The 15,239-nt window shown below is 33.3% G+C and overlaps 1 protein-coding gene across 1 annotated transcript in view; it reads left to right on the plus strand.

Moving 5' to 3' along the window:
• Positions 1–12,635, plus strand: part of LOC110104855 (endoplasmic reticulum metallopeptidase 1) — a 37,275-nt gene extending 24,640 nt beyond the window's left edge. The window contains exon 14 of the mRNA XM_020834126.2: positions 12,254–12,635. Coding sequence (XP_020689785.2) covers positions 12,254–12,397 — 144 coding nt within the window. The 3' untranslated portion in view covers positions 12,398–12,635. The remainder of the gene's footprint in view (positions 1–12,253) is intronic.
• Positions 12,636–15,239: the final 2,604 nt, after the last annotated feature.

A 15,239-nucleotide genomic window follows, 5' to 3' on the forward strand; every position in this document is an offset into this window, starting at 1 on the left:
AAAAAAAAAAAAAGGAACATTAGGGGAAAATGTAAGAAATCGGGCAACCTCTAAGAGATGTTTATTCTTGCGTTCAGCCATCCCATTTTGTTGATGAGTGTCAACACTATAACTTATGTGGATAATCCTATGGTTCATAAGGCAGGTATTGAGACTACTAGTGAAGTATTCTTTAGCATTGTCTGACTTGACTTGAATTCTAGAGTTCTAGAGTTGAATTGATTTTAAATCATCAGATTGAAGGTTTGAAAATTTTGACCGACCTCGGACTTTTCTTTCATAAGGAAACCCAAGTTATCCTTGTATGATCATCAATAAATGCCAACTTGACTAAGAATTGTTGCGGAAATTCCATATGCTTTTTGTTAAATAGGCTATGCTTGGAAGTAAAAGTACTCTCAAAGCTTTAAGCCACATGTATTTTGTTGTCTCTATCATACTTTGACTTGGTTTTCCAATCAATTGGTTACCACAGAGCTTCCAGTAAATCTCCTTATAATGACATCATTTCTTATAGTAATCATGCTAAGGCCTTCTCCATTTCTAACAATCTACACCATTACTTTTAGATGATTGGACTGCAAGGGAAAATGCATCCAATGTTGATGCGGGTTGTTCATTATATCCCATCGTCACTTTCTTCCTATTTTCTTCACGTTTAAGCTCTGAGAAAGCCTCCACAATATTGGGTAGTGGTTTAGTGCCCATGATTTGACCTCGAACATCATCCAACTCCATGTTTAGGTCTTGTTTGTTTCGGCGTTTTTTTTTTCCTTTTCTATTTAGAAACGGAGAAATTATTTTTTTCGTTGTTTGGATGGGATTCTTTTATAGAAATGATTTTTAGGGAACTTCATTTTTTTATTATTTTGAAAAGCTTTTTTATATTTGCTTCTCTGTTAGAAAACTCTATTTCCTTAATCATTGTTTCTGAAACTATCTTTTATAAAAGGAGAGGAAGAACCAAACGAAGCCTTAGTCTTAAGAAAAAATTGAACTGCCTTTTTTGTTCCATAATTTGCTTGTACATTATTGCGTCTTTTGGGCATGTTCATGTGTGAGTTTCGAATAAGTCAAGTTGTTGTCAATACAGTGTGAGTGTGTTGGAATACTAAGTAACAAACTTCTTTTTTTGGCGGAAGTCATGAAATAATGATTCAACTTGAAACAACTCTGAAGTATTTTTAGAGCTGGAGTAAGTCTCTTTGGTTGCATCACATATTTCATTTGCAGTCCCAAAAAGCAAGAAATTTTCACCTATGTCATTGCTCATGAAATTAATAAGTCATGATATGATCATACCATTTTCAATCTTCCACCTTTTGAAATTCGGATTTGTAGTCTCTGACATGGTTGTTGCACTCATGAGATACTCATCATTTCCCTTACCATAAATGAACAGCAACACAGATTGTGACCATTGCAAATAATTATGGTCATTTAATTTGTGTCATGTGATGAGAATAGGAGAAGAATCACTACCACCAAGGTTTGAAATTTCTGAATTGCTTCTTGATTTTGGTGTCGTGATGTCGGATGTTTATGATGAGGCCATTTCATATTGCGAAGAAGATGTGGGAGAAGAGCGAATAAGATTGTTGGAAATATAGAAGAAGAAGGTAGGGACGAACACTGACCAAAGAGAATCGGCCAGAGAGAATTGGCTTGAAACATTTACCAGAATGTTTGGTTTGTTTAGAAATGAACATACATACATGCAAATAATACTGGGGCGTCCGTTCTGATAATCTGCTTTGACTGAATACACTTATCAGTAATAGAAATTCAATTTTCTTGCTGCAACAGCAAGGAAATCCATCAACCATAATTCTGTGTGAAGAGATGGCTTAGTTTATATTCTGTGACTAAAAATCATGGCACCGTCGTTCTGTAATTATTAACAACAATGAAGAGATAGTAAATAGTATCACTATCCAAAACTGAGCCAAAAAGCTACCCTACACTGGCTGAATCTTATCAAGATGAAAGCTTTTCCAATTCTTCAACAATAAGTACATTCCCACTCAACGCTTCCATGGCAGAAGACCTACAGGTAAAATAGAAAACGGCACTCATAGAAGAGATAGCCAGAAAGAATCTACTAGAGAGAGGGGGCCTAAAGGGATTAGGGTTCAAAGAACTAGCTCTAATACCATAAAGGAATTCTTAATTCATTATTCTTCTTGTTAAAAGTCGTTCTTGCATCTACATATATATACTAAAAATATATCTAATAAAGAAAATAACTAACTAGCTTAATTCTTTTCTAAAATATAGGAAAGGGAATAATTCTTTTTCTAAAATTAGGAAATATAATCATAAGAGAAGATCAAAATCTATTTCTCCTTTTATTCCTAAAAATAATTTTCCAAAGTAAATTTGTTAATTATAAAACAGAGTCATAGGAGAAGACACAATCAATCTCTTCTTTTATTATTAATAATATTTTCTTAAAAGATAACTGGACCAAAATAATTTCTCAACTCTTTGTGAGGGACCAAAATAGTCCCCAACTATTTTGAGGGGCCAATTTGTTCCCCCAACTCCTCCAGATGAGACTTTTTAGTCCTACCCATAAAAATCTATAAAAATTTCAGAAGTATTCATTAACCCAAATGGCATCACTAAAACTCATAATGATTATATCTGATTTTAGAAGCTATTTTTGTGATATATGATTCTTTAACTTGGACTTGATATTTTGATGTCAAATCAATTCTAAAAAAATACAGTAACACCTTCCAATTGATCAAACATATCATCAATCTTTAGCAATGGGCATTTGTTATTTATTGTCACCTTATTTAGTTCTTTGTAATCGATAAACATTCTCATAGATTCATCTTTTTTTCTTAATAAAAAGTATTGGTGCACTTTGAGGCAAATTATTAGGTCTAATGAATCTTATTCGTCAATTTCTATAATTGATATTTTCAATTCTTGTTATTCTTTGGAATTCATTATATAAGAAGATCATATAGTTGATGTTCCTGACTGTAGTTTAATTACGAACTCAACTTCCTTTTCAGTAACAATCTTGGTAATTCCTCCAATCGGAAATTCTTCTATAATTGAAATATGATAAAAGATAGAGTGATATTTGATACACAAGAGATGAAATCCAGAAGAGGAATTGATTGAGCCTAAAATTACAAATATAAAGCCATCAAAGACAATAAGATCTCAAAGAAAGTAAAGTGTGTCAATTTGTAATTTTCTATTTTTAAGTCTTCTTTTATTTGTAGCACATCTTTTAATACTTCTTTTTTTGCTAAAAACATCTACTCTCTATTTCACATTTATTTACTTTGAAGTCGATTTGGCTCTTTCCATTAAAATTGTTCCGAGACCTGAATAATTCAACTCATTTCAAATATTTTAGCTCTTTCCAATAAAATTTAAAAAATTCATTGATATCAAAAGACGCCCAAGCTAATCTTATTTTACCTCTAAGCCTCTTAAAATTTGTGGTGCTTTTCTTCTTGAGCATTAATACAATGAGGAGCATATATATATAAAGATATAAATACTGCCTCATACTGCAAATTGTCTTAGAACCCTGAGTCAAGTTGAAATTTTTATTTTTTATGTCAGTCTAGCTAATGGTGAAATAAATCAATCTTCAAATACCTTCACAAAATCATCTCAATTAATCATCGATAAAAACATCATCCCAATATCTCATAGTGTTGCTCTTGCAACTCTCTCTCAGCTTTTTTCTTTGGCATAAATGTTGCATGTATCACTCTTCTATTGTCAGGGCAAATCATATTGTGTAAATTTTTTTCAAATTTCCGCATGTATTTTTCAATTTTCAACAACTATCCTTCAGCAACTATTTGATCACTTGCTCCTTAAATGCTAGTATACTTCTTTGCCACATTATATCTCGACCCATTGCTAGGGGAAGATTTTTTAGTAGATGTCATTTTGTTAACCACTTGAAAAATCAGATTCACAATATTCTGTAGCTCTTTGGGTTTGGTCTCCCATTTATTCTATTCGGAACTCCACTTCTATTTGAAGCATCCTCCACTGCATTTTGAATTTCTATGGTTGGTCGGGAAAATTGATCATTCTTTCTAATATTTTTTCAAGCATATTTATCTGTAAATATAAATTTATTAATTTAATGCAATTTATTATAAGATGATCTTGTTAGGTACATGTCACTTCTAAACTTGACTAAATCACCTACCCCAATGAGATCACCCTATAGCTCTACATGAATTATATCCAAATTAATCTCATTTCTAGCCTCATTTCTAAATTCAATTATTTTTTCTTTATAATTTACAATTCAAACTTTGCTCTCCATTTTAACTCCTTTATAGTAAACTATGAGACATAATAGAGGCAAACAATCTAGTTAGATAAATTTTCCATCAACATCTCTCATGACTTCTAGCTTAAATCAAAATCAAGGGAGTAGAAAATTAATCTACCTAGATCATCATAAAAATATATATTATCCTTTAATAGATTCTTCCTAATCATTGATAGGGAAGCATGCAAAATTTAAAATTTCAAAATAAATTAGAGTAGTTCTTATAATTTCATAAGAAATTTATCAGTTTCGAAATCTTAATTTACATCATATGCATTCTTTTTAATATTACATCCTCCTAACTGAACATCTATCTAGAGTCCTGAGGTACAGGATAAATTGGATCACCTGCTTATGGTCTCACCTGCTCCTTTCTCTTTTCTGAGAAATAGTCATCGTAATATTTGATGAGCTAAATGCTCAGGAGGATAAGCATAACTAATAATCGCTATAATTAGCTTAGCACAATGATAACGCGAAAGAAATTTTGCTTTGATACTTAAATAAATAAAAGCTTCAAGTAAAAAATAAGTATCTCTAAGAAAATGATGTGCATCTGTCAAGTTTTAAATCATAAACCACGCTCTAAATAACAATTACTTGTGTAAAATTTCTACTACTTTTATTTTCATTTTTATTATTATTTATTAATTAATTAGAAATATGATGCAATGTGTGTAGGCTTTTGACATTTTTATCATTAGTTGGCAATGGGCCTTTCAACCTCAAAAAGATCAATGACAAAATTTGGACAATTCAACGTGGCAATTATCAATACCCTCCTCAATCTCAAAGTTGAACCTTATAATATCAACTTTCTATTATCGAGAGTTAGGAACTCTCTTTCTTCTTATAAATACTCATATCAACAAAATTTGTCTCTCCTTATGCAGATCATCATAGTTTGCCAACCCATCTCACATGACATGACCTTTTATTTGTTTATTTCAATTTAACATCATTATTATCATCATCATTTAAAATTGCTTAGAATTGATATTCGCTTTTAATCAATTAATATATTTAACATATGTCAACGATAGACATGACATGTAAAGTTCAATATTATATTCTATAAATAATCTGATGAATTGAATCAGATAAAAATACCTTGAATTCATTTAAATAGGCGATTCTATAAAAATGCATTAAACTTGTTAATATCATCTTGTCATACTCAGTATAAGGAAATGTTTATTTATATGACAATAGCAAGTCGATGGGATTATAAAAGTTAGTAAATTGCTCCCTATATTAGAGATTGAGTATCTTATCTGAATTATGGAATCTTTTTCGATATTAATTTTTTTTAATTTCTTATGCCTCGGCGTTGAAATCTATCTCAATTTGCAAAAGGAAAAATGAAAATAAGACTCACCTAAAATCTCGAATTTTCCTATTCATGTTCTTTCTTTTTTTATCCTCCTCCTCTCTTCTTCTATTCTTTTTCTCTTCTTCTTGCCCTATTTTCCTTCTTATTTTTAATTTTAACCACTCGAGCTGTCCTTATAAGCTTGATCCTGCCTTTAGCTATGTATGGGATGGATAAGGGATAAGGGATAAGGATGAATAGAATAGATATAAGCTTAAGTTATTAGCAATATAATTGTTAATTATATAGTCAAACTATCCTATTGGTTATCCCCACCATTGATTACTCTTGCATGGCATGAAAGTTTGGAAATTTTCAATTTTGCTATGGTAGATTAGTTGGTGAATACTATTATTAAAAACTACAGGTCTATTAATTTAATTTATAAATTAATTATTAAATGCTAATATACCTATATCTTTATACATCTATATATCAAAATGATCAAAACAAAATTTAGAATTTTATAAAAATAGTTCTGATGATTTTTGGGAGGCGCAAAAATTGGGGTATAATTTTTAGGAGTAATTTTCATCTCACGTATTTGTAAATTTTGGATTTTTCAAGTAAATACAACCTACAATCAAAACGAAATGAACACGAAAATTTGTGTGGCTTGAACTTATCACATAGAAAGATTAATGTTCACTAGTCCAATAAAAATTATAGAATATGAAAAACATAGAAGTAGATAAGAAGATGTAATAGATGCAAGAGCTCAAACTACATTTACTGACACAGATATAAAAGCTTGCTCAAATATTTTATATCTTGTCTCAAAACATAGATTTGAATCTCTTTCGCTCTCTTTTTTTTTTCTCTTCTTTTTTATACTTCTAGCCCTCTCTTTTTCTCTTTTCATTGCCAACTCCAAATAATAAAAAACCTTTTTCCCCTTAAAAAACCAAATGGTGGAGAAAACCTTGAATATATATATATATACACACACCTTTTTTTTTATCTTTAGCGATGTTAGCCACATTCAAACTATTTACAAATATACTCCTCCCAATTTTCTTCCTCTAGATACTTTAGAAGCCAGTTTTCTTATCTACCAGCATCCACCTTCAATCTAAGGCCAACTTGCTAGCTACCAGAGAGATGTGCTTCGAGACTCCACTAGCTCTCTTGCCACTGGCATCGTCAATACTCTCCACCTGCATTTTCTTGAAGGAAGCTTTTTGCCATTGCCAGATTTCTTGTCAACATTTTTTGTACTTTTGAGGAAAGGGAAAAATCATCGATACCTGCCGTGACACTAACTGCCACTGCTAGCCTTAAAAACGTGTAAATGATCACCTAACTCGCAGATCCATAACCATCCTTCATACTATCAGTATCTTGCTCCAATTGGTCTATTCTCGCTGGGAACCCAACTGCTCTTCACAGGAAAATCTACTTCAACATCTCTGTGAAGAGTTACTTAACTGCTCTTGCACAAAAAGATGCTGAGAGGTACCTTGCAGCCGTGGTTTCATCTCCTTGGAGAGCTTCCAGAGGTGGTAAGCATGAAGTAGCTTGAGTGTGTATGATGTGAAACGTACATGCAAGGATGAGTAAATTAAGGAGTTTGCACGCTTAATATTTAGAGCACAATAATTAAAATCTTTAAAGTGATTTCAAACGACTAAGTAAAACCAAAGAGCGGTAAAATAAAAGCTTAGACCGAATCACACGCGTAAAAGTGGAGATCAGAAAACCATCAAGTTAATCTAATGTTTCATACATGGGAGGTGTTCAACGATAAATCCCTAAACTAACAATGAAAATAGTCACTATGAAGGCAAGTCCCTCTCTCATTTCTTAAGATACTAAGCTTTAGCGGGGAGGATGATGATGAACTCACTGAATTAATTAGTTCCACAACTGAGAATGACTAGGAGAAAAAAAGAAATAAGGGGAAGAGTTCACCCAAATTTTGGTCTTGGAGCTTTGTGATAGCACTTGGAAAGATCTCCCAAATTGGATAATCACTTTCTTTGGTTGAATCTTCTCTGGACAGCAGTCTGGATCTTGTTTGGAGAGTTGGGACAACAGCTGGGGAATTCCTGAGCAGTAGGACAGCAGTTTTTGCTGATGAAAACCTTCTGGGCAGCAATTAGAGGGCTCATGGCAGCAGTACGGCTGATCACCCCTTGCTGGAATGGATGGACAGCAGGTTGTTCCTCTTGAAACAGCAGTTCGAGAGGGTCTTGTTGACGTGAGAGGCTTGGAGAGGTGCAGGAATTCTGGACAGCAACCTTCTGAGAGCTACGGGAGGGAGGTGGATGGGAGGAGGGGCTTGGGTTTGGGAAGAAAATAGGTTTAGTGGGATGTTAGGAATTTAATCAAATCTGAAATTTCTAATCTCAGATTTGATTAATTAGAAGGGGATTGATTTGAATTTTAAAATTCAAATAATAGGAATTAATGCATTGAATGGGGGTTTAATGGATGGGAGCCATATATGGGGCCGGCGGTTTCATTAGAGGAGGGAGGGAGTTTTAAAACTCAAAACCTGAAATTAATTTCAGGATTTTGAATAGAAAGGGTGGGAAATTAATTTGAAATCAATTTGATTTCAAATTTGGGGGAAGGGGAGTTAAGTAGCAATTAATGGGATTAATTCCCACTAAGGGGCCGGCGGCATGTAAGAGGAAGAGAGAAGGAAATCCAAGAGGAAAGGAATTCGTCATGAAAACTTTCCTAAATTGGAAATCCCAATTAGGAAAGAATTTGAATTTTGAAATTCAAATTTCAAATTTGAAACTTGCGGAAGGAGGGATTGGACGGGTGGGGAAGGTCGCCGGCAAGGTGGCCGGCCGGGGCCGTGGGAGTGGCCGGCGGCGGGCTTCCAAGGGGCAGCGGCAACTAGGGTTGGGAAGAGATTTTCTTGTGGTGGAGGAGAAGGACGATGGAGGTGAATACGAAGGAGAAGATAGAAAACCTAACCACGAGCCGCGGACTCTTCCAACGACTGGTGGGCCTTGCGATTTGCTCCCCTTAAGCTCTCTCCCTTCTCAAGCCCTCATGCAAGAAGAAGTAGAAACACAAAATTTTTTTCATTCAAATCTTCATTAACCCAAAATACATAACAACTAGCCTATAAATAGGCCTCATGAAAAGAAAAGAAATAAAAGACTAAAATGCCCTTCGGGCTACAATACTACATGACCACCCATAAGGGTATAAAGGGAAAAACAATAATATGAAATAAACCAGTACATAAAAATAACTCAAGATCGTAGCCGTTGAACTTTGATGTCCTCATCAGTGTATTTGATCTATATTTTGGCAGCCATTTTTTACTCGTATTTGAATAAGATCAATTGCAAGTACCTCCTTCAAATCTTGTTGAAAACCTTAAGAGATTTTATTTGATTTTGAGTTGGTTTGTGAGAGAAATTAGGCTCCATTTCTAATAGTTCTTTAGATGGAGGACACAAGTTCTAGTCCTATGTATGATCTTCTTTAATTAAAAATTCACTCACATCCTACATAGAAATAGATTTGTAACTCATCTTTTGCCCACTTATTTGTAACTAACCTTCCGCCACTCTTTCAATTAATAAAATATTTGGCATATTATTCTATCATTTGAAATTTTTGCTAAATAAAATAAAATTCTTTTTTTTTTTTAAATTTTGTGGGGTTGTAATCTTGTTAAGTTGACCTTGAACCATGGCTTACTCAAACTTGACTTGACTTTTTCACCTTGAGCTCAGCTTTGAGTCAAGCTCAAAATTTGAGATTGAGCTCTACTCACATAAGAGTCTTATTATTCAAGCATGACTTTCAATTAATAGAAATTTGGCATATTATTCTATCATTTGAAATTTTTGCTGAATTAATTTTTTTTTTTTTCCTTTTGTGGAGTTATCCGACAAGGGCTTTAATCTTATTAAGCCGACCTCGAACCATAGCTTACACAAGCTTGATTTGACTCTTTCACCTTGAGCTCAGGTTTGAGTCAAGCTCAAGATTTGAGATCGAGCTCTACTCACTTAAGAGTCACTAAGCTCATGCTTGGATTGCTCAAGCTTGTTTGACTGCCTGAGCTCAACCAAAAGTTTGAGCCCATGCTCAAATTATTTACTTGCTAATTGTCTATTATCAAGAAGCTTAATTCAGCATTATAGTCTTTAGAAATATTATCTAATGACTGCACTTGCATTTTGGAAGCATTCAAGCAGAACTTATTCTAACTTTTATCCTGCAAAAAATATGTTATTATCATCCGCCATTCATAAAGCATAATATTATTCAAGTTTATAGTTGACCACACAAGCAGTGGTAAATCAACTTTACTACTGTGTTAGCCTCTGAAAGGTAGTTCCCATCTTTAGAGTGTTGCTTTCAAAAGGTAGTTTCTATCTTTTAGATTTTTTTGAATTTGAATTAGTTTCTTGATGTTTATTTGATCTTCATAAATAGACTTCAATTTTATAATATAATATCAAGCTTTGATTAAATGAACATTGATTCCTGGTCTCCCAAAACTTCTCCAAACCTATCAGCACACACACAATGCCTTTTTGTTTTCATTTCGAAGACCTAGGTCCTTTGAAAGCCAGTGGTGCCCTTCCCATGCAGCTGCAAATCCTAACAACCTTTTCGGATTTTGGCCTCCTCTCTATTTTACCGTAGAAATATTCAAGCACCCCTGCCTTTGTTCTCTTCGTCCAGCCATTCGACTGACTCCCAATTATTTTCTTACTCGTTTGTTATTAACAATGATTTTGTTCGCTAAGGTTAAAAATAGGGAAAAACCTATTATCCTTCAATTTTCTCCATAGAAGACTTCATCCATTTATACTAAACAATTCCTACTAGTTCTAGCATCCTTCTATACCTTATTCTTAATGATTTATCTTACTTGGGTTTCCAATTACTCCACCCTCATATGAAAAGATTTGCCCATTTATGATGGATATCTTATGATTAGAATTATATTATCTACAAAATTATACACCAAGGCACATTATTTTGAATATTTATTGTAAGCATCTTCATAACTAATAAAAAAGATATGAACTCAATTTTGATCATTTAAATGAACCTATGATAATTGAAAATGCTTAGGTCATTGCACAACTACTTCTATACCGAGATTTACCTTAAGATAGGGCAAGTAATTAATTTCTTAAAAAGAGTGCTAGTATTGAGATCTGCCCTTGTCCTTGTAGTTAGTGGTCATTGCACAACTACCACAATTAGGAAGACCAGATTATTATCAGAGCAATGAAGCACCGTGACATTTTTATGCTTCTTTTTCAAGGAAATTGAGAACTATGAAAATCATCATGTGAGTTCAAAGTATAGGAATACTTGTTACAAAAGCTTGAAAGTTATCTATTAAGGTAACTAACTGGCTACTATTAGTATGTGTCCATTTCTCTATTACGAGTAAAACTACTTCGGTAAGATAGAACCAGTCTTCACAGCTTTATTTAATCTGAAGTTCCACATTTGACAGCAATGTTTGTCACAGTCTGATTCGTCATTGCCTTGTTACATAGAAGATTTGCAAGGTGTTGATCACCTTGAGATCTGCAATAATTCTAGGAGAAAGAGGTAGATAACTTCTGAAATCAAAAATTGTATTATTAAGGAATAAGGAAAACTGAGAACTTGAGGTAGGGATGCTTCTTGGCCTTCACCAAATACCTGAAGAGTTGTTGCCTCAAAACTTCTGTGCGGATCCTTTCAACCAATAAAGAAACCTTCCTTTAATCTCTAGACCTTTAGGCCAATGTTCTAGAGGTGTCCTGAATTTTAATACCCTGCTGGCCAACCTCCCAGCAGCACGAAAAATGCTGATGTCTGATCGTAGCAGCTGCTAGAACAGTAATCATGGCTGTTCTTGACTGCAGGAGATGGTTCTAAGGGTAGGTGATTGATAGTAATGAAGTATTGGACTTCACTACGATCTCTTCCACTCACCTCTTCAATATAAATTTTAAAATTTTTAGATAAAATTCTAATAGAACTATTGAAGCATAGAAATTTTTATTTTATTGGAAGGACATCAATATGTGTAAGGTTTCCGGTGAGTTGAGGGATCACTTCTTGAGCTTGTGAGTTGATAAAGCAACTCCATAACCTAATAAATGAGAAAAGATTGAGCCGACTCGACTTACCTACATGAATACATCCCTTTAGTCGTAAGATCAAAAGGTAGGCCTCTTGATGGAGAAATTATTCTATGCGGATGCCAAACGCCATCCAAAGACCAACCAGAATGCGTCACGTCACCCCCGCTCTGTACCGCAGCTCGGTAACGCGCTCGGTACTGCTGACGTGGCGCATTCTGATTGGTCTCCGGACGGTGAACTACGTTCGGTGTCCGCACATAATAATTTCCCCTCTTGATGGTGGTGTTTATTCATTGATTTCACTTTTGGACTTGATAACTTGCATCTGATGTTATCCTAAAAGAAAATTAAAGTTTCAAATACAAAATATTCCTTGTCATATGGTTAATTTCTCTTGTTTTAAGAACTTAATGTACTTGCATGCTTATTCAATTTGTTTTCTCTTGCGATTTTTTTTATCCAAGTGGTTGCATTTTCCAGGCTAATACTTCTGAACCATTGAGGGTTGATGTAGCGGTACTTGACCAGCATCTATTTGACGACACAAGGAAATTGAAGAGCCTTTTCCCCAGTTGGGTGGATGTTACTACCTTCTCCTCATTTTTGTCAACCTATTATTTTTGAATTCTCATTATATTTACATTACAGAATCATTGTATCACAAAATAGTTGATATTCAAGTGTTGTACATTAGTCGATAAAATAATTGAGGCTTTACTACTGAGAGGGGACTGAATTTTTTTGTCTATTCCCCCAGTTTTATATTTTAGTTTCACACAAATGAATGAACAGCCTGTACTATATATATATATTTCTACATTAAGCAATTCAATTAACCACTGTAGGAAGAAATTTAGCAGGCTTTGATTGTCTCTTGATTGCAGAAAATATCATTTTTTCAACTGTTTATTAGCTTTTTTTTTCTTTCTTTTGATATGTAAGACGTTTATGTTCTAGTTAGTTTCTTTTATTATGTTTGTTGGAAGATTTGCAGTTCTTGACTTGGGAATATTATGAGAATATGATGACTTTGTACTAATGATTTTTGTTCAATTTTTTTTTTCTTATTTTCAAAATAAGAATTGATATACAATTAGTAATCATATAGAATTTTTTTTTTCATTTTTTGCTGCTTTCTAAAAAGTTGTTCGAAACGAAACCATAATCATTTTTTTTTTTTTTTATAGCTTTGTATGTTGCTTAGTAATGTTATATTTCACATTAAGCATATCTGTTGCAAAATTGAACAAGTTTTTAGATGGTATCTATATGCATAAGACCTTGCAAAAACTATAATTTTGGTTAATTGCTGCTTGAAAATTTCTATCTTCCATTTCAGTATCTATCTTCTCTAGTTAGGTTATCAACGACAATTGTGTATTATATTACAAATATAACATATAACATAGCACGAATTCCAAAGTATTTCTTCAAATTTATGTGAAGTTTTTTATTGATTATGAATGAGAGAAGTTGGAGAACATAAAACAACAGGTTATTATGTAATTAGAGACTAATATAGGGCTCTGAGCTGAAGGGCAATAGAATGGAAAGAAGTATATGTAGAGCACAAAAACTTATTTGAAGCCACATAAATGTTGGCCAGAATATAGCTCATCCTGTTCCCCAAAAAGAACAGATTAATAATAAGATCGTGGTGAACCCATGGTGAGAATGGGAAGAGGAGGAAAGTTATGTGGAAAGTGTTTTACTTGCTTAAGTGTCTTTTTACAAATTGTCAAAAATTCCAAGATGTTATTCTGCGCTTTTTATTTATAAGGATTGGAGGGCTATAAAAAACGGTATATCAAAAGAAAAAGAAAAAATACAACATGAAATTGGCCCTGGTATGGATTTTATCTAAACATGTACAATGCTCTGATTGACCCAGTGATTGATTGTGTCTATAACTTTTGATCCATATATCTCGTAGCGAGTTCCCTTATGTCAATTGCCGACAGACAAGTGAACTTGAGAGAGTATGGTGATGAGGGTTGAGTTGATAATAATGTGACTGACAAGTCTTCTGAAGTTATTAGAAACCTTTTTGATAGTCTCCAATTTCTTATGGGAAGCAAGTCTATTCAAATTGTGGGGGTGGTGGACTTTATGGTCAGTTGAGTGTGATGAGATGAGCTAGAGCGTTCTTGAGAATGTCTTTCCCTATATCTTGGATGAGTGATTCTCATTTATGGCACTTCTCCCTAGGTGGCGGCAAGGGGCTTTGGTGGGTGCTTCTAGCTTGGGGGTGAGTTGTGAGTCATTGGCTTTCCTTTGGGAGACGGCTTCCATCTGACTATGTTACTAAGTTGGTGGTTAATGACCCTCGATCAAGTTTTCATTATAAAGGTTAACGAGACACGAGTTCACCCAGTATGATCATCCAGTTACTTATTAAATACATAAAAAGGCATATGTGATAATACATATTCGTTATTTATTTTATTGTAGAAATGTGCTTGAAATTTTATTTCAATTGCAAACTTATTTGAATAAGGGCTTAGGGGTGCAAACAATGTTAGAATTTGATTCAAATATTGATGGAGCTAGGTAAGCACATGATTCAAATATGGTTCAAACATGATTAACATATGCTTTGACACAACAAAGTGCATTGCAATAGTTTTAACATAGTATATTACAATATTGATATAATATAAAGTGATCATAGTATTATAACATAGTAGGACTATGATAGATATAATAGAGTCCAATATAACTATTATAACACGGTAGAGAGCCATCACAATAATTATGATAGAATATTAGAAGATAGATATACAAATATGTAAACTAAGTACTATAACATAATAGAGTGCAATGCGATAGTTACATTACATCAAAGAGCAATCACAATGATTATTTCACATCTATGTTCAATCCACCAATTATAATAGAATAGATATGAATAGAACTCATCAATCAAAAGAATCAATGTTTACAACTAAAAGCTATATGAGTTAATTGAAAAATAATATTTATAGAATGATTCAATTATAATTGAATAAACTTGTGTATTTATATCATTGTGAAATATGTTCACATAAATGATGCCTATATAATTATATAAGATTAGGCATAACTTCTAGAAAATTTTTCCTTACAATTAGTTAGATTTTGTGCTACATTGCAAACACTTCATTATGTCTGTTGAAAATGAAATTAAATACCCTCATCATACTATTTGTGGCTATGTTTAGAAGCTTTAGAGGAGAAATGTTTCTACATATTACCAAATAACCCTAGCCTCTCAAGCAACATAGGGAAGCACTTACAAAACAAACTCATTGTTGCCTATAAAATCTACGCCGAAGTGCAAGAGGGGTTCAAAGTCATACAATGGCATGGATTGCATGGTAAACAAGACATCACATATCATCCAATGTATTTTGTTATAGAGATTACATGATCAAGTCATAAGAACATATAGTGATCATGCATATATATGAAGATTGATCTTCAACTA

This window comes from Dendrobium catenatum, unplaced genomic scaffold, assembly GCF_001605985.2.
Source record: "Dendrobium catenatum unplaced genomic scaffold, ASM160598v2 fragScaff_scaffold_621, whole genome shotgun sequence".
Lineage (NCBI taxonomy): Eukaryota > Viridiplantae > Streptophyta > Magnoliopsida > Asparagales > Orchidaceae > Dendrobium > Dendrobium catenatum.